At 37.8% G+C, this 18,258-nt stretch overlaps 1 protein-coding gene across 1 annotated transcript in view; it reads left to right on the top strand.

The window, feature by feature from the left end:
- Positions 1-18,258, top strand: part of Pgap1 (post-GPI attachment to proteins inositol deacylase 1) — a 73,035-nt gene that overhangs the window by 26,692 nt on the left and 28,085 nt on the right. The window contains exons 11-19 of the mRNA XM_021655503.2: positions 2,059-2,105; positions 3,398-3,449; positions 7,570-7,647; positions 10,710-10,785; positions 13,931-14,004; positions 14,123-14,174; positions 14,706-14,772; positions 15,147-15,255; positions 16,706-16,744. Of these exons, the coding sequence (XP_021511178.1) occupies positions 2,059-2,105; positions 3,398-3,449; positions 7,570-7,647; positions 10,710-10,785; positions 13,931-14,004; positions 14,123-14,174; positions 14,706-14,772; positions 15,147-15,255; positions 16,706-16,744 (594 nt within the window). The remainder of the gene's footprint in view (positions 1-2,058; positions 2,106-3,397; positions 3,450-7,569; positions 7,648-10,709; positions 10,786-13,930; positions 14,005-14,122; positions 14,175-14,705; positions 14,773-15,146; positions 15,256-16,705; positions 16,745-18,258) is intronic.

Here is an 18,258-nt window from a genome sequence, read left to right as displayed (position 1 = left end):
CCTGAAGATACTTGATAAGCTAGGGTCAGATGGAAGGGGAGGAGGACCTCCCCTATCAGTGGACTTGGAAAGGGGCAGGGAGGAGATGAAGGAGGGTGGGGTTGGGAGGGAATGAGGGAGGGGGCTATGGCTGTAATACAAAGTAAATAACCTGTGATTAATATAAAAAATAAAAATTATAAAATAAAAGAGTTTACTTTTGCTGTGGTTTAGGCAGGCACCATCCATCATGGCAGGGAAGGTGAGGCAGTTTACAGCAGCAGAAAGTGCAGCTGGGACACCTGACATCTCAGCAGGTTAGGAATCAGGAATGGTGTGGACCTGTAACCCTCAGTGCCACCCACTTCTTCCAGTTAAGCCTTACTCCTAAAGATTCCACAGCCTGGGAAACAGGTATCTGAAACATAAGCCTATGGGGAATGATTCATATTTAGACCACAGCAAATCAAAATTATATTGAGAAAAATGCTTGTTGAATGCAGATCATGCATTTAATGTCTGTGGATGTGCTAGTTTAAATTAGAATGGCCCCTATAGACTCAAATATTTGAATACTCAGTCCCGAGTTGGTAGAACTGTGTGGGAAGGATTAGGAGGTGTGACCTTGTTGGAGGATATATGTCACCGGGTGAACTTTGAGGTTTCAAAAGCCCACACTATTTCCAGTTAGCACTCTTCATGGGCTTGTGGGTTTAGATGTGAGCTCTTGGCTACTGCTCTAGCATCATGTCTGCCTGCTGTTGCCATGGTCCCCCTGTGATGGACATGGACTCTGACCCTCTGGAACTGTGAGCCCCAAATTAAGTGCTTTCTTCTATACATGGCCTTGGTCATTGTGTCTTGTTACAAGAACAACAGTAACTAAGACAGTGAGTATTAATTAACATAAGATAATGTGTGAAGAGCTGGAGTGGCCTGCTTTCTGGGGGCTGGGGGGAGGTGTCAGCAGCCTTATCAGGCCACAGAGGAAGATGATACAGTCAGTCCTGATGAGACCTGATAGGCTAGGGTCAGATGGAAGGGGAGGAGGACCTCCATTATCAGTGGACTAGGGGAGGGGCATGGGGGGAGAAGAGGGAGGAAAAGTGCGGCCAGGAGGAGACTAGAGAGGGGCCTACAGTCAGGATACAAAGTAAATAAATTGTAATAAATAATAAATAAATTTAAAAAGTATATATAAAAAAAGATAATGTGTGAAGTTAAAATTTTGCTTTGCAGTTTTTATTGTAATTCTTTTAAGCCTATATAAAAGTAGAGAGAAAATATGATAACCAATACACATTTTTAACAATTACCAGCATTCTGCGATTCTTATTTCATTTATTCTTCACTTCCAAGTGCTGGGGTTGTGAGCTTATTTGAGTAACCATCCTAATTTGTAGCTCTGTCCTGTCCTCCTGCTTCATAATGTCTCATTGTTATTCTGAGAGATGCCTACAGTGAGAGAGAGACATACTTAATTGTTTAAAGAATGTCATCTTTTATTTAAGCTCCATGAAATCAGAGACTGACTGCCTGACTCACCATTTTCTCTGAGACCTTAACGTTTTGGGGTTGAGAATGGACTTTATAAACATTTGGTTAGATGGAAGGACTGATTTCTTCATTGTTTTATCTGTGAGTCTAAGGCAACTTACAGAGTTGTCTTGACGGCACTCCACATCGCCCTACACTCTGGTGGGATTTCAGTAACATCCCATCTTGGATATCACTTTTGCTTCCATAGAAGTTGGAGTAAAAATCTCAGGTGGTGCTCTTTAAATAACCAAAGCTAAATGTAGGATACTTTGTTAAAAAAAATAAAATAAAGTAGTTCTTTCTGCAACATCTAATTCTGTGCTGAGGAAGCAGTGGCTGCCTGCAGTCTCCAGGCCGTGCAGTTGGGCTTCAGACTTAACACATCCCTGGTGATATAGGAGTTGTGTCCTGGTAGTCAGATGAGAATGCAGAGGGTAAAGTTAACCATCGATGTATTATTTCTGTGGCTGTTACCAGACAGAACAGGAAAGCATCAGAAATGCTTGTTTTACATCGTTGTTTTCTGTTATTAACCAACAGGACACAAATAGTTGGATTTTTGGCTGTATAAACAGCACTTCCATGTGGTAAGTCTCTGCGTTTTTCTTAACACAAACAATGCTTAGAAATTAAACTTTCAGAATAGCTATATAATAGGGGATTTGTTTTGTTTTGTTTTGTTTTGAGATCAGGTCCTATTCTGTAGCCCAGGCTGGCCTGGCACTTACCGTGTAGTCCAGGCTGGCCTGGAACTCCCTGTTATTCTTCTACATCAGCCTCCCAGCCCTGAGATATAGACATGAACCACAATAAGTGACGAGAAGAGCTTTATGTGCTCATATGTTTGTTTTGCTGCTGTTTTAAATTTTAATTTTTATATTTAAAATTTTAATTATTTGTGGGCACATGTGTTGTGCATGTCCATTTAAGTGCATGCATAAACGTGTGCATGTATGTATGTGTGCATATGTGCTCTGTGTGTGTGTGCTCTGTGTATGAGTGTATGTGTGCATGTGTGTGTACATGCATGCATCTCTGTGTGTTCATGTGTGTGTGTATGTGCTCTGTGTGTGTGCATGTGCTCTATGTGAGTGCATGTGTGTACATGCATGCATCTCTATGTATGTGCATGTGTATGACTGTATGTGCTCTCTGTAAGTGCATGTGTGCTCTATATGCATGTGTGTGAATGTGTGTGCTGTGTGTGTGTACATGTGCTCTGTATGTGCATGTGTGTGTGTGCTCTGTGTGTACATGTGTGTGCTCTGTATGTGTGTACATGTGCTCTGTATGTGCATGTGTGCTTTGTGTGCATGTTGTGTGCTCTGTGTGTACATGTGTGTGCTCTGTATGTGTGCATGCATTCTGTGTATGTGTGCTCTGTGTGAGGTAGGTCGTGTATGTGTGTATGCTCTGTGTGCATGTCTGTGTGCATTTGTGTGTGTATACATGTGTGCTCTGTGTGCATGTGAGTGAGTGTATGTACTCTTTCATGTGTGTGCGTGCATGAGTACACATGCTATGGTATGTGTGAACATCAAAGCACATCTGTGGGGTTGGCTCTGCTCTGTTGCTCTGGACTCAGTTGTCAGCTTTGTGCTGCAGTGTTTTTCCCACTGATTCATCTCCAATGAAAAGAAAGGGACATTTCTGTTCATACATCTAACTAACCGATGGTTAGAAAAAGCAGCAGTTTGTTTGTTTGTTTTCCTCACCAAGGGAGCTCTGTGGATATACCCATTAGACTATACACCCACTGTAACCGCGCAGCCTCTCAGGTACAGGGCTGCAGCTCTTGTCTTCTTATTCTGGAATTTATTTGTAAAGTGTAATGCTTGAACGTTTGTCCTCTAACTGTGTGTTCGTATTTATTTCAAAGCCAGCAAGGGGTTGATTTATCATGGAAAGCTGAACTGCTGCCAACGATTAAGGTAAACGATTACATTGGAATTTTATATTTGGGTAGAGAATTCAGCTGGTGGACATGTTAGAGTGTGCTCTTTAGCCGAGTCTTAGAAGTGTATCATGAAGAAAAGCAAACGATCAGCTGCGTTTTGTTTACATTCAGAGATTAAAACCATGAGTTGACAACTTTCTGAATTTGTTCCAGCATCACATTCACAGAGCCAGATAAAATTTTAAAATTCAGTTTGAGGATATGCTAACATGGTTTATCTTAAATATAAGTTGGCTAATGTATTGTGCTGAGAAGTCATTTTGGGAGAGAGAGCCTTGCAGTAGGGAGGCGCTGTTTCAAAGAGATGCTGAGTAACTTTCTAGTTTATGTCACACTGTGGTCAAGCAATTGGGTAACTCGTAGCTAGTTCTGCAGGGCAGTAAATCACAGCACAGAGTTACCTAATAATTGTTAGTGATTTCTTCAAGTAACTCTGGAAAATTAGCAAGTCTTTTTAAAAAAAATCTCAAAATCTACTGTGGAAAACACAAAATAGGTCTATAATATGATGAAAATTTCCGTTCTAATTTCCAAATCGTGTTTATTAGAATTTACAATCTCATCTGGGCTTGGTGGTTTCAGTCTTCAAGTGAATCAGCACTGTAAAATAAAATATATTTTTCTGATGAACTCAGACTTGAAATGGAAGCTTTCTGACTAGTGCTGCTGGTCTTCTCTTGTTGATACCAATTGAGCTGTTTTGTTTTTTTTTTTTTTCTCACTAATACTGATTTCTTTATTGAGGCGGCAGTCCTAGGGATTAAGCTCGTGTCATGCCCTCTCTGCCACTGAAGTCATAGCCTCAGCCTTTAACTTTGCTTTTGGGATGGGACCAGTCTCACTAAATTCACATGCTGCCCTTGAGTGCCCTATGTAGTCCTATGGGCTTTGAATATGTCATCCGCCTGCCTCAGTCTGCTGAGAAGCTGGGATGTTAATTTGCATGAACAATTCAATCCGTGTTAATTGTACTAACAAAGAGCAACCTTAAAAGAAGAAGAATATCAGGAATAGTCACTTCTGCAACTTTGTTTTTGTTTTTTGCTTGCTTTGTTTGCTCTTTGTGTATATTCCTTTGGAAAACAAATATTTGTATTTGTAAAACAAATTTTATTCAGTAGCATTAAAAAAAAAATCACTATTGGGTCTTCCCTAATCTTCCAGGCAAAAGCAAACAGGCAAGTATTAGGACTGATCCTAATTGTAAAGTTGTGTCTCATTCTCTTGAGATACAGTGAGTGTTCCCTTAAATTCCCAACTAGGAGATTGTATCCATTCTATAATTTCATAAGAAATAAATGACTAGAGACCTTAGAACATACACTCTGCCGTGTATTTTAAATGTATTTCTTAGCTAGGTGTAATGGATAGCCGTAACTCAGTGCTCAGGAAGCAGAGGCAAGGAAGATGACAAAGGCTTTGAAGCCATAGGCTGTACAGTGGGGACTCATCTCTGCAGCATTAGAACTTTTCTCACACACAAAAAATAAATTTCATAAGTAAATACTGTTTTTATAAATCGACAAAGACTGAAAAATGTGTTTACCAAACTGTAGGTCCCCCTTTGTTCTTAATTTAGTACTCAAATGTCTGGATAGTAGGGAAACAAGCTGTTCCAACTGTCTACTTTTTTTTTTTTTTGCATACATACTAGTTTAATGGACACATTTAGAAAAAAAAAACTTGCTTTGAAAATGAATTGGAAATCACAGTAAGCCCACTAATTGATAACATTTTATATCTAACTATTATAACATTCAGTTTTAACTAATTTATAAGGAAAGAAGAATCATTGAAAAATCTTAAGGTGACCCACAATTTGATGAAAGTTTTAATTTAGAGCAATTGATTGTAAGAGAGTAGACACGTGGATATGTGTTGGAACAAAGAAAGCACAAAATCCTAGGGTAAAAAGCCAGAGTAATCATCTCAGAATATTTTCTTAAACATATAAAAGTTCTATAGTAATCTTTTCTGAAATAGTCCAAAGATTTAAATAAACTATTATGCTGGATGATACTGGGAGGTGTCCAGTGGTTTTATTTATTCTTGGTTTACTTTTACCAGAACTGTTTTTGAAAGAACTGTCCGCTTTTTAGTAGTGATTTCTGGAAGAAAACATTACAGTATTCTGCAGTCGTAAGTCTGTTAAGATAATATTAAACACAAACTTTCCCATTATACTTAAAATTTTCATATAAAGTGTTAGTGATATTTTAAGTAGCACAATTTTCTTTAAATCATACAAATGAAGATATAGAATGAAGTATGGTGGCTCATGTTTGATGAGCTACATGGTAAGTTCAAGGCCAGCTTAGGCTTCGTCCAGGAACCCCGTTACCAAAAGTTAATAGTAAATAAATAACATCATCAAGGCAAGTATACAGTGCTTGTTTAAAGGAAAAAACAAACAAACAAAAAGCCTGAGACTTAACAGAGTTCTTAAATATTTGTACAGACTAAAGCCACTAAGTTTTCTCCCCGACTAAACATGTTCTGAAAGGTCTCAGGCTGACACTGCTTGCTCAGTGACCCCCCCCCCCCATGTGACCAGTATTGTAGTCTTAGGGATCACTGTCAAATGTAATGTTCATTTTCTTAATTAGAACAATGTAATGTATTCAAACCAGGCAGCCACTTCAAAGTAACCCTTTCTCCACACAGTGGCCATACAGATAAATGTAATGACAGGATAAAGGGAAAACATTTTGTAGTTTTGTATGAATATTAATGCCATTCTAAACAAAGGTAATGCCGTGAAAATCATCACTGTGGGCTGTCTCTGCTTGACTGTATGCTAATAAATAGGTGGAGCACTCCAGTAAAACATGACAAAGTCTAAGCTGGCATTCTTGAGAACACATGTTTAGTAGCTGTTTGAGCTTACAGCTACATAGAACAGCTCAGTTCTTCCTAATTGAACTGTACTCATGCTCGCTGCCCTTTGACGGGTCTCAGCTCCCTAGAGCTGTAATTTATGTGGCACCTTTAATATTCTCTGGTTTCCATTAAGACATAGGCTTTTGTTGCTTAGTTGGTCTTCTGATCAGGCTATTAGAGAGCTACTTTCTCAGTGTTTTAGCTTCTGCACCTCCGTTCCATGTATCCACATTGGTTTCTGAAAAAGAGTGAAGGAAACAAGTATCTGTGGAAACGTTTTTTGGGGGGGAGGTGGGGACGGGTTTCAAGACAGACTTTCGCTGTGTAGCCTTGGCTGTCCTGGACTTGCTTTGTAGAACAGGCTGGCCTAGAACTCACAGAGATCGCCTGCCTCTGCCTCCCTGAGTGCTGGGATTACAGGTGTGCTCCACTGCAGGCTGAAACTTCTTAATGTACACATACTTTTTCCTAGTCTACATCTACTTCCAGAAATAAAACTGGGTTGAAAACTGTTTTTGGAATCTTGGCAATTATTAAAAAAGCTAGTGTCCTGCCTGTCCAGTCATCAAATGTGGACTGTAAAATCTGGTTTTAATTTTTATGGAAATCATAGTTGTTCATTTGACGAAATGCATTAGCTATGTATCTTTGACATGCACTAAATGTTTTATTGCATGGCCTTCATAAAGCCAGTGACTGTTTGCTACTTCAGCTAAGTCAGAATTCTTGGAGATGAACTTGTAACTTTCCCATCACATTCAGCAACTTTTGAATGTTCTCTGAAGTTTACTACCATAAGTGTAGAAATAATACTTAATGCTCTCTATAATAGACACCCAAATTACAAAGAGAAACACATCACATTTGGAAACAGTTATATAAAATCATAACTTTAATGTCAGACATCATTTGTTTTGTCTGAAGAGATATTTTAAGGAAATTTTTAGGTTGTTTCTATTTAACAGTAGTCACTACAAATGTATCTTTATAGGGTTATGGGCCTGGAAATGTAAGTGTGCATATGAATTTGATCTGTGTGTGTTTTTATGGAGGTGTGTGGGGATATGCTGAACATTAAATTCAGGGCCTCATGCATGTTACGTGAGCGCTTTAAGAGATGACTTTTAGGATAACCCATTAAGAAATAAGTTTTTGTAATTCATTAATATGCATCAGAAATAAACGTGTTTTTGCATCTTGACCTTTGCTTTCAGTCTCTGACGTTAAGGCTTCAAGACTACCCATCCCTGTCGCATATCGTTGTCTATGTACCGTCTGTCCATGGAAGTAAGGTAACAGATGTTTTAAGGATCTTTATTGGAATTCTTGGGGGATACTCATGTGAAATTTTTTTCTATGATTTCTGCATAGGTACAGGCTTATCTCAAATGATGGCCAGTGTGGTGATAGCCTGATGTTAAGTCGTTAGAATGCCCGCTCATCTTGAACTAAGCAGAATAAACACAGACCCTTTTGTTCTCGGTGAGAACTTGTTCCAGTTTGCCCGTCGTTCCAGAGCTGTTACTTGCTAGGTCCCATTTTATGTGCAGTATTTCAGGAATTCATAGGAAATATAAGAAGGACTCTGTCATTTGTCATCCTGTTGTGTAAGGTGAAAAATGAAAAGAGCAAGAGTAATGAGAAAGAGTAGATTTTAAAAACATAGACTAAAGTCAGAATATAGCAAGAACATGAACACCTATAGTATCACTGAATGCAGAATGAGTGAGGTGATAATGAAATGCCCTTAAGGAATATTTAAGAACTTCTGTGGGAAAGAAGAATATTCTAGATCAGTTCTGCCAAGCTTCGAATTACTACCATGCTTGGCTATTTAAATTTTAAATTAGTTAAAATAAAAGCTCACATTTCAGCCCCCTTTGTACTGCATACCTTCCGGAAACTCAGCAGTAACATGGCTGCAAAATTTGCTTCATACAAATTAAAATAAAACAAAAGCATGGAAATCAGTAAGTAGATAATTCTGAAAGGATGGCCACCAGATAGAGAATAATAATGGGCAGAAAGGTAGGAAAACTGTCCTTGGCAGTATTGTGGAATCCTTGGCTGAAATTGTGAACAGAAGGCAAGAGGAAGCTGAAAGGTTTTTCACTGAAAGGAGTGCTGGCATCATCCGTTCGTGGTAGAGGAAGGGTCTGCAGCAGCAGTAAGCACCACCTGAGGGGGATTGAGGGGCTTTTTTTAAGCAATGTGGGAGTAGGAATAAAAGGTTTAGAATTCTGAGAGAGTTGCAGGGCAGGAACTGTGTAGAGGGAGACGCCCCAGTGCTCCTCTATTTTCCATTGAGACCAGCAGACTTACCCTTCAGGATCCAGCCCAAGTGCTGCTTGTTTTCCTTCCCACACTCCTCCAGAAAACGTCTACTTCATCACGGGACACTTTTGACAGCTCTGAGGAATATTCTGATTAAATTTTAAACTATGTGCTAATATCTTTATTGTTATCAGCATACTGTGAACTCTTGAGATTAACAGCCACATACTTTTTTTTTGCATCTCCAGTCTGCAGTGAATACCACATTAAACAAGCAAACAAAGAAACGAAACTCAAATTTTTTTGAATGAGAAAGTTGATGAGATTTGTGAGTAAAATAATTAGGAAAATTTAGAAGAAATTATGGAAAGGATGAGGGGGAGTTGTTACAAGTTATCTTGAAGACTGAGTCTCACAAGCACCTTTAATGGATTCATCATTTTTGTTTTGCTTAGCTCAAGTGAGAGATAATTCAGCATTTTCAATAGTAAAAGCTCTTTTTAAGGGTTTTTTGTCAGGTAAGTTGGGTTTGAATGAATCTGACATCTTTCCAAAACTTGAAGAGACTTTTTCTGGTTACACCAAGAAATCAATGAGCCTTTCTGCAAATAGATAATTGTATTAGACTAACAAATACACGGTATATGCTAATCTTCTCCAGAAAATAGCACTGCTGTCTGTGCTGTTGCTTCTTTCTTTCACTAGAACGATAACTTGGATCTTTGATTTCTGCATGTCTGTGCATAGCACGTCATCAGAAAGCTGTGTGCAAGAAGCTGAGGATACTGAGATTGTATGGTTTGGTTGCTACAATGTGGAATTAGCTGCACTCCTATGATCGAAAACAAGCTACAAGCACAGAAACTGACTGGCTGTAGATATCTTAGAGAGAGACTTTGGGTTCTGTCTTCCTTGGTTAAAGATTTGTTTCATATTGCAAAGCTGACAGCAAAGCCAAGTTTCAAAACAATAGAATAAAAAATGCTAATATTTTAGACACCTTTACACAAAATGATTGAAATTGCTTTTAAAAAAACTGCCTCACTATCTAATGATTCACCCAAAAAGCTCTTTGTAAAAACATGAACGATTCTGTTCAATAAATGATGAATAGTCTTTGAATAGCGGTTTTCTTCAATGGAAGTGTTTCTGCTTTGCCTCATGAGAAGGAACGAAAACCAAGCACTTAGTGTCTGTGCAGCACACGAGCCTGATAGAACTCTCCCTCACCTGTTTTTCAACTTCATTAATAATTGAGAGTCCATCTGTGGCAAAGGAATAGCACAGCTGAGATACGGAGGAGGAGTTGTCACGGAAGCCAGGGATGGACCCTGTGGCTTCCATCCTCTTGAGAAGACTATATTCATTATATCCATTTTTTTTCATCTTCTACTGGCCAAAATAATTGGATGGTTATTTATTTAAATCTTCGTGCCTTTTCAGAAACTGTTCTTTTTGCAGACAGCAAAACAGTTTCCCACACATATCTGGAAATGTTATTAAAAAGGAAGTGTTGTCAAAATAAAAATTGTATTGGCATGCCACATTCTAAGTTCCCTTTTGTGAAAACCACACTTTTTCACAGGTGAAAACTCATTTTTTTCCCATTTTCTGTAATAACTGCCCGAGCTACAGTAATCTTATACAAACAGCATATTAAACTATAGACACCTAAAAGAATACAGGACAATAAAAAATCATAAGTAACAAAGTTACATTTTCCTTTTGAGTAGGAAAGTACCCAGAGACATGCTATCTAAGTCCTTATACTTAACTTGTCTTTTCATCACAGGGCTTTGATCCACTCTTCAATACCCTTCCTCTGAAAACACCTGATGTTATAATTACATTTTGCAGGGAATTTGTTATGAAAATGACTTTTAGATAATTTAATATATTTGATTAAGAAGATGCTTATCTGGTTTTCTTGGTATAGCATCTGCTTGAAGAATTCTTGCCTGAGTTATAGAATAATCAGTTGTGCTTTTGTCAAAGCTGAGATTTATTTTCCACACAAACATCAAGATTTTCACTAAGTTAAATATTATATTTTCTAATAAATCAATGTCTTATATTTCAGTTTGTTGTAGACTGTGAATTCTTTAAGAAAGAAACGAGATCCATACAGCTTCCTGTGACTCATCTTTTTTCATTTGGTAAATATTTTGTTTTTGATGCTTAAGCATAGCTTTTAGGAGTGTCAGTTTACTTTGCTAGTCATAGCATATTAAATATTGCCATATTTAGAATATAGTTCTTACCAAACTGTGTTTAGTGGTTTGTCACTCACTGACTACTGGGCCAGTGGTCATCTTCCGAGGAGTGAAAGAAGGGCCTGTGTCTCAGTTCCTTTTCTCTTGCTGTGCTAATACATGACCACAGCAACTTATAAAAGAAAGAACCTAACTAGAGTACATAATGGCAGAGCAAAGGCATGGAAGCTGGGACAGCTGAGAGCCACAGCTTAATCTCAAAGTAGGAGACAGAGAGAGACTCAAACCCGAAACCCCAAACCTCCTCCAACAAGGCCACACCTCCTCCAGCAAGGCCACACCTCTTTCAACTAGGCTATTGAAGGGACTCTAGCCCAGAAAGGCTCTGGTGGGCCTTGTTCTTCAGTCCCATACCCTTTGCCTTGCTAAAAGCCATTAGATTACATTCCTAAAGTATGCTGCCAAAGTCTGTTCACTTATTTGGCCACTTTCTTGTCCTGAGGCTGACCACCAAGACCCAGCTATCAAAGTATTGAAGTCCAGCAATCAAAAGCCCCCTTTGGATCACCCAATTAACATGCCCAGTTGAAACTAAAAGCCTCATCCTAACACAGGTTATCCCCTTTACCTTTATAAACCGGCATTTTCTTTTGTGCCATGTCTGTTTTCTCTCTGTCCAGAGACAGTCCTTTGTCCTCTAGGACAAATAACCACTCCTCCCTCTCTCCCTGCTCCCTTCCCCTTCTTGCTCATTGTATGCCTCTTGTCTGTCTCTGAATTCCCTGTTTATGTTCCTCTGGGGAAAATAAGCCTCCTTTGTGCTGAGAACTTGGTCTTGAGGGTCCTGAGCCAAAACTGATCCTAGCAGCCACACCTCCTGCCACAAGGCCACACCTCCTAATCCTTCCCAAATTGTTCTTGCCACTGGGGAGAAAGTATTGAAACACATGAGCCTATGGGGGCCATTCTCATTCCAGAGTACCTCTGTATTTTTTCATAATTATATAAACTTGCAGTAACCAAGTATTTTTACATATATAGAGTATTTTCTTATGTGAATTTTATACTAATACTGGACCATTTTATAGTTCTTTTCACAGAACAAGCTTTACTTTTTTAATTATATAAGCCTCATTTGTTTCTCTTTCTGATTCTGTGCTATGCCTTCAACATATGGTGATTTTCTGCTCATCAATAAAAAAATATACTTGGTTCTGTCATGGACACACAGATGTCTAAATTGTTTGTCTTATGAAGGTTTCATGACTATGTTATTTTTATGTGTGTGGGTGTTTTGCCTGCATGTATGTAGTGTACCATGTATGTGCAGTGCCTCTGGAGGCCAGAAGGTGGCATTAGATCCCCTGGAACTGGACTTACAGATGGTGTGAGCCACTGTGTGGTTACTGGGAGTTGATTGGACTCAGGTCTTCCGGAAGAACAGCTAATACTCTTGACCACTAAGCCATCTTTCCATCTCCCAATTAAATGTTCTTGTAAGCTTTATTTTGAAAGAATTTTAGACCTGTAAAAACATTACAAAAGAGTACAGACTTCCTTTATATCCTTTACCAGACTTTCTCTGATGTTAACCTCTTACATTCATATACATTTTCTGGGTTATTTGTTTGTTTGCTTGCTTGTTTTTTAATAATGGCTTGCTATGCAGCTTAGGCAGGCTGGCTTAAAACTTGCAACTCTCCTACCTACTTCAGCCTCCTAAGGGCTGGGATTATAGAGCCTGCTTTACCAAATTTGTCTAACAGTCTTTTTTTTTTTTTAATTATCTGTATGCATGTGTATCTGTCTCTGGGCAGGAGGCTAACGGGGTTGGATCTCCTTGGAGGTGAAATTAGCTGTGAACTACCTGATGTGGATGCTGGGAACCACACTCAGGTCCTCTTCAAGAGCTGTGCATGCTCTTAAACACTGAGCCATCCTTCCAGCACCACAATACAGTTTTGAATCTAAGTTACTGTTAATACAATATGTAGGGGCTAGAGAGATGGCTCAGAGGTTAAGAGCACTGTCTGTTTTTTCAAAGGTCTGAGTTCAATTCCCAGTAACCACATGGAAGCTTGTAACCATCTACAGTGAGACTTGGTCCTTCTTCTGGCCTGTAGGCAGAACATGGTATAAATAAAAAATAAATAAATCTTTAAAAATACAATATTTAATAACCTAAACAGGTTTGGTTTATTGCCCGTTTTGTCTCTGATCCTCCTCCAGGTGCCTGCATTGGGTTTAGTTATTGTGTCTCCTGTAACATTTGTCGGTTCCTTAGTGTCTCCTTGGCCTTTATCACTTTGGAACATTTCAAGGGAACTCAGTTATTTGCAGAGCACCCGCTAGTCTGGATTTGTTTAATACTGTCACATTTCCACGTTGAGCTTACGTATTTTTGCCAAGAATCCACAGAAACCATGTGTCTTCCTCATGTGTCAGATTGTATGATGCCCATAAATCTAATTTCCAGTGGTGCTAACTTTGGTCTTTGGATAATTAAAATGGAATCTGGCAGCTTTCTCTACTATGTGATTACTGTTTTTCCTTTACTATTAATAAATATCTTAGAGGAAATAATTTTACAGGATGTGCAGCTTACTAACTTTAGCATACAACAGATCAAGTATTCTACAGAAAGTGATTACTATTGCATTCTCAATTCATTGAAATCCTGTCTGAGATAGAGCTGCCTCATCTGCTTCATTTATTCATTTATTTTTCAAAACAGTATGAACTAATGAATACATATTTTGGGGTGGGGCCTAGCTCTGCTGGGGAGTGCTTGCTTAGCTTGGATAGAGCCTTCTCTAGTTGTTCCAGCTTTGGCGTGGAAGGCTCTATTAGCTTGGTTCCTGTAGCGTTTACTCTGCTACATCCTTCTGTGTGCTTCAGTCTCAGCATGCAGCCTTGGCTGGCCTTCAGGTCTGCACCCCCTGCTCAGACCCCACCAACCACAGCAAAGTTTTAAGTTTTTTCTACTAATTTTAGACTTCTTTTGGTATTTTAAAATGTTATTTGAGCAATCAACACATTTCTTAAACTTTCTGCTATTGTAAATAATACAGTGCTTTTAATTCAACAGGGTTGTCTTCAAGGAAGGTGATATTAAATACGAGTGGCCTGTACTATAATATAGAGCTTCTGAACTTTGGACAGGTAATTGTCATGAGTAGAACAGGAAGACTTTCATTTTCGTTTGCTGTTTTGTTAAACAAATAAACTTTTTTGTTTTGTTTTGTTTTGTTTTGTTTTTGTCTTTGTCAAACTGTCTCAGATATACCAAGCGTTTAAAGTCAACGTGGTGAGCAAATGCTCTGGAGGCAAAGGTAAGTGCATGGGTAGGATTACTACCTGAAAAGCCTGCACATTTGCTGGGAAGTTCCACAGTGCTTGTTTCCTGGCTTCTCTTTCATGTATTTATGGAATAAAATTAGATATATGATAATGGCAAAATAGTTCTATTTTCAAATAATTTAATAGACTCTCAAGAGTAAATCGTATTAATTAATATGTTTTAAAAGTATTATATGTTTTGGGATGGGTGAGGTGGCTCAGATAAAGGGCTCTGGTGGAAGACATGAAAGATTCCCTGAAGTCTCTCTCCCTCCACCCAACCACATGTACTCACACACAAGCATCATGCATAAACACAACAGTAATTGTAAGTGAAAAATATTGTTTCTTAGTACTACTCATATACCTTAATATCCTTGGTGGGCCTAATATTCAAAAATATTTTACCATGTTCCACACTGATCTTTTTGTGAAATGGGTAGTTTATATATAATAGTCTTATAGCTTGTGTGTGAGTCAAGGTAACACAAAGAATAATGCTTCTCTCCTTTGTGTCTTAACAGAAGAAATAACTAGTATCTATAAACTTCATATTCCTTGGTCTTATGAAGACTCGCTAACCATTGCACAGTAAGTACATGGAAGAACTTACTCTAAACCTTGGTGTTTGAAAGTAGAATCTGTGCTTAGATTACTGAAGTCATGCACGTTGTTGACAGTCGTGTGCCTGCTATTTAAGGTGTAAATACATATGCTATTCTATTTAGACAATATAGTACTTAAATCATGCTTGAAAAATGAACATCTTCCAGCATCTCTGTGTATCTCAGGTGCTGGAGGAGCAGCCAGGTAACTGATGTGAGCGAAAGTACCCACTCAGGATAATGCATCTGTCCTTTACCTTCCTCTACATTACTTGACTATACTGTGTGGAGCATTGACTTAGCCATGGCTGTTCACCAACATTTTATAGTTAAGGATTGATATTTCAATAATCTCTTCAGGGTTCCATCTTCCACAGAAATTTCTCTGAAACTTCATGTTGCTCAGCCAGAAAACGACAGCCATGTAGCACTGTTAAAAATGTACACATCATCAGACTGCCAGTATGAGGTGAGACATGCGTTTGCATAACTAAGCATGGTTTAAATATGGACAAGTAGAGGTCTTTTTGCTGTTAGCTGCAGATACATCATGATGTGGAAGCCCATCAATAGGAGAAACTGAAATGTTAAATATTTTCCACTCTGCTTCTTTACCATTGAGTATTTCTGAGGATAGACTGGGCATGTGAGCATCCTATAGAAATAGAAACTGCAGCTTATTCTAAGTTTTAAAGTCTGGGATTGAGAATCAAAGAGCATGTAATTAGCTGCCATCGCTTTACTACAGTAATTGACATGGGGCATACTGGTTTGTGCAGTACTGGGTTAGTTTAGGGATCTCACCTTTAACTACTTTTTAGAGATCTGTATGCTTTCAGTGGTGACATTATAACACTGGCTTATATGAATATTTTATTTCTGGTTAGCAGCCCTAAGTATCTGGATTCTGAACTAGCACTAACTTCCTTAGGGTAAACTAGGAGATAATGGATTGATTGAATCTGTTTCTATGACTAAGTTTCAAGTGCACCTGTATGATTTGTGTCTCATGGAATTCATGGATGATATTTTGCATTCTGTTTCTAACAGTGATGGCTATTGCAGCTCTACTCTGTTTTTCAGTTTGCAACTTTGTATTTCCAGTATTAAAATAAGAATTGTATTATCTTAGGAGGCAGAGACAGATGATTTTCTATGAGTTTGAGGCCAGCTACACAGTGAGAGCCTGTCTCAAAAAAAAAAAAATTATATTATCAGTTTGGGTTCAAATACTACATGCTTGCCAAATGTCCATGGTTTTTGAAAATCAATATTATATATTTTCAAGAAGTTTATATTTTAGCAAGACACAGCCATGTTGTATATAACTTTTATAACTTGCTTAAGAAAGGTTTCCTAGCTGGGTGTAGCACATACCTGTAATCACAGCACCCCGGGGAGGCAGAGGCAGGTAGATCTCTCAGAGTTCAAGGCCAGCCTGGTCTACAAAAAGAGTCCAGGACAGCCAAGGCTACACAGAGAAACCCTGTCTTAAAAATAAATAAATAAAACAAAAACAAAACAAAAAACAAATAACGAAGGACTCCTTTTCTCAGATTTCATAATATATCTAATATATGTTAAGTAAGGCTGAGTTTCTTTCATAAATCTTACTTTGATATACATTCTTTTATCTAACATGATCTCTTCATAACATAGTGTGGATAATTAGATATTCTAGTTAGTAAAGGGTTACCACCCACATACCATTGCATTCATCTAGTTGTTGAGGATGTATACAGGAAAATTTACAGAATGGGAAACTGCTTTAGACAATTAAAATGCTGGCTTAGGATATTCTTAAAGATCTCTTGTTTGAAAGTTATGTTTAAAAGATACACAGAAGTACTCAGTTTACTAAAACAGTGAAATGAGTTTAAGAAAAATAATGTCTTCTTTTAACAATTATTTTTCACTAGGTGACAATTAAGACTTCCTTTCCACAAATACTTGGACAGGTAAGAGAAACTTAATGCAGGTTGGTTGATTATTTATTGCCTTTTGATTTGGAAGGGATTGCAATCCATTTCTGTAAATTAGTAATTTTTAAGTAGAACCACAGTCATTATTTTTAGAACTTTCAGAATTTTGTAATATTAAGACAGAAAAATTAATAGAAATTAATATAATAAAAATTTTATTACTACATTAAATTTTTGATATTTGGTTTTATGACTCAGGCACATTACTTTCTTGGATCATTAATAAATTAATATTGATAATCGTGTACTTGGTCATAATTGTAATTCAACTCTTACAGTTGAGTTGGAAACATTTTTGTATGCATTATCTCATTTGATTTTTGGAGCAACCTTTTGAGAAATAAATTTTAATTACTATAAAATTTATGAACATAATAAAATTCAGTTAATGTATAAATTGTATAAATCATAAAGAAATAAGTAAATTTTAGTTTGAGTTATAAAATAGCATCATAAATACTTAAAGATTTGTAAAGAGTTAAGGAACCAATTAAAAATTATTTCCTATAATACAAGATAATTCCTGCTCTTAGTCTTCTAACGTATACAAAGGACTTGTCATTTATATAGCTTAGAGAAAGGTGGACTCCTCCTAACTATATGCCTTTGGCCCATATTTCAAATCAGGGATGAGAAAAGTCAAGTTATAATCAAGGACAATTATACCAACAGAGGACAAAGTAATACTTATGTTTAGATATAGATATCTATCTAAAAAGTAAGATTGTATTAGTATAACAGGATCAAGAGTGTAAACTTTTCAAGTTGTCAAATAAAGAACTGTGTTAAGTCTAACACTACAAAAGTAAGAAAGTACATGCTCTTCCTTCATCCCTAATTGCTTAGCGTATAGTTCCTAAAAGAATGAACTCAAGTGTTTCATGTATCTAGCTCATTTGGTATATCTTCATTTTTAGGTCTATCCTTTAAATTAGCACACAAACATTATTAGATGTCCTTACGACATTTTCAAACTGTGTTTTAGTAGATTCTTCTCCACACTGAGCTCCCCTTGCCCTCTCCTCCGCCTCAGCTCTTCCCCACATCTCTTCCCCAGTATTCTGTGAAGGGTCTCTGCAAATACTGTGACCAGTAGAGTGAGGCAAAGAGGAAGTCTTGTTCAGCATGACCCAGTTGACTGTGTGTGTGTGTGTGTATATATACACACACCGTATTTTCGTTACACATACATTGATGAGCTTCCTATCTCCTCGTTTTCGTGGATGGAGCATCAGTAAAAGGAATGTGCACGTTTGATGCTAGTCTCTTTCTAATATTTTTATGAATTAATTTTGTTCTTGGACAGTTTCTGATTACTCTCATTCCCCACCCTCACTTACTACCCACTTACCTCTTCCTGACAAATCTCTCACATTTCTGTTTGTCTTAGTTTGTGACCGGCATAGTTGAACTAGGGCTATCTCTATGGCCATGGGTTTGGAGCTTTCCTTTGGAACCTTTGGGGTTACTCCCAAGGTACACAACCCAAG

This window comes from Meriones unguiculatus, chromosome 15 (genome assembly GCF_030254825.1).
Source record: "Meriones unguiculatus strain TT.TT164.6M chromosome 15, Bangor_MerUng_6.1, whole genome shotgun sequence".
Classification (NCBI taxonomy): domain Eukaryota; kingdom Metazoa; phylum Chordata; class Mammalia; order Rodentia; family Muridae; genus Meriones; species Meriones unguiculatus.
The sequence above is the reverse complement of the archived record's forward strand: the minus strand, read 5'-3'. Positions and strand labels throughout refer to the sequence as shown.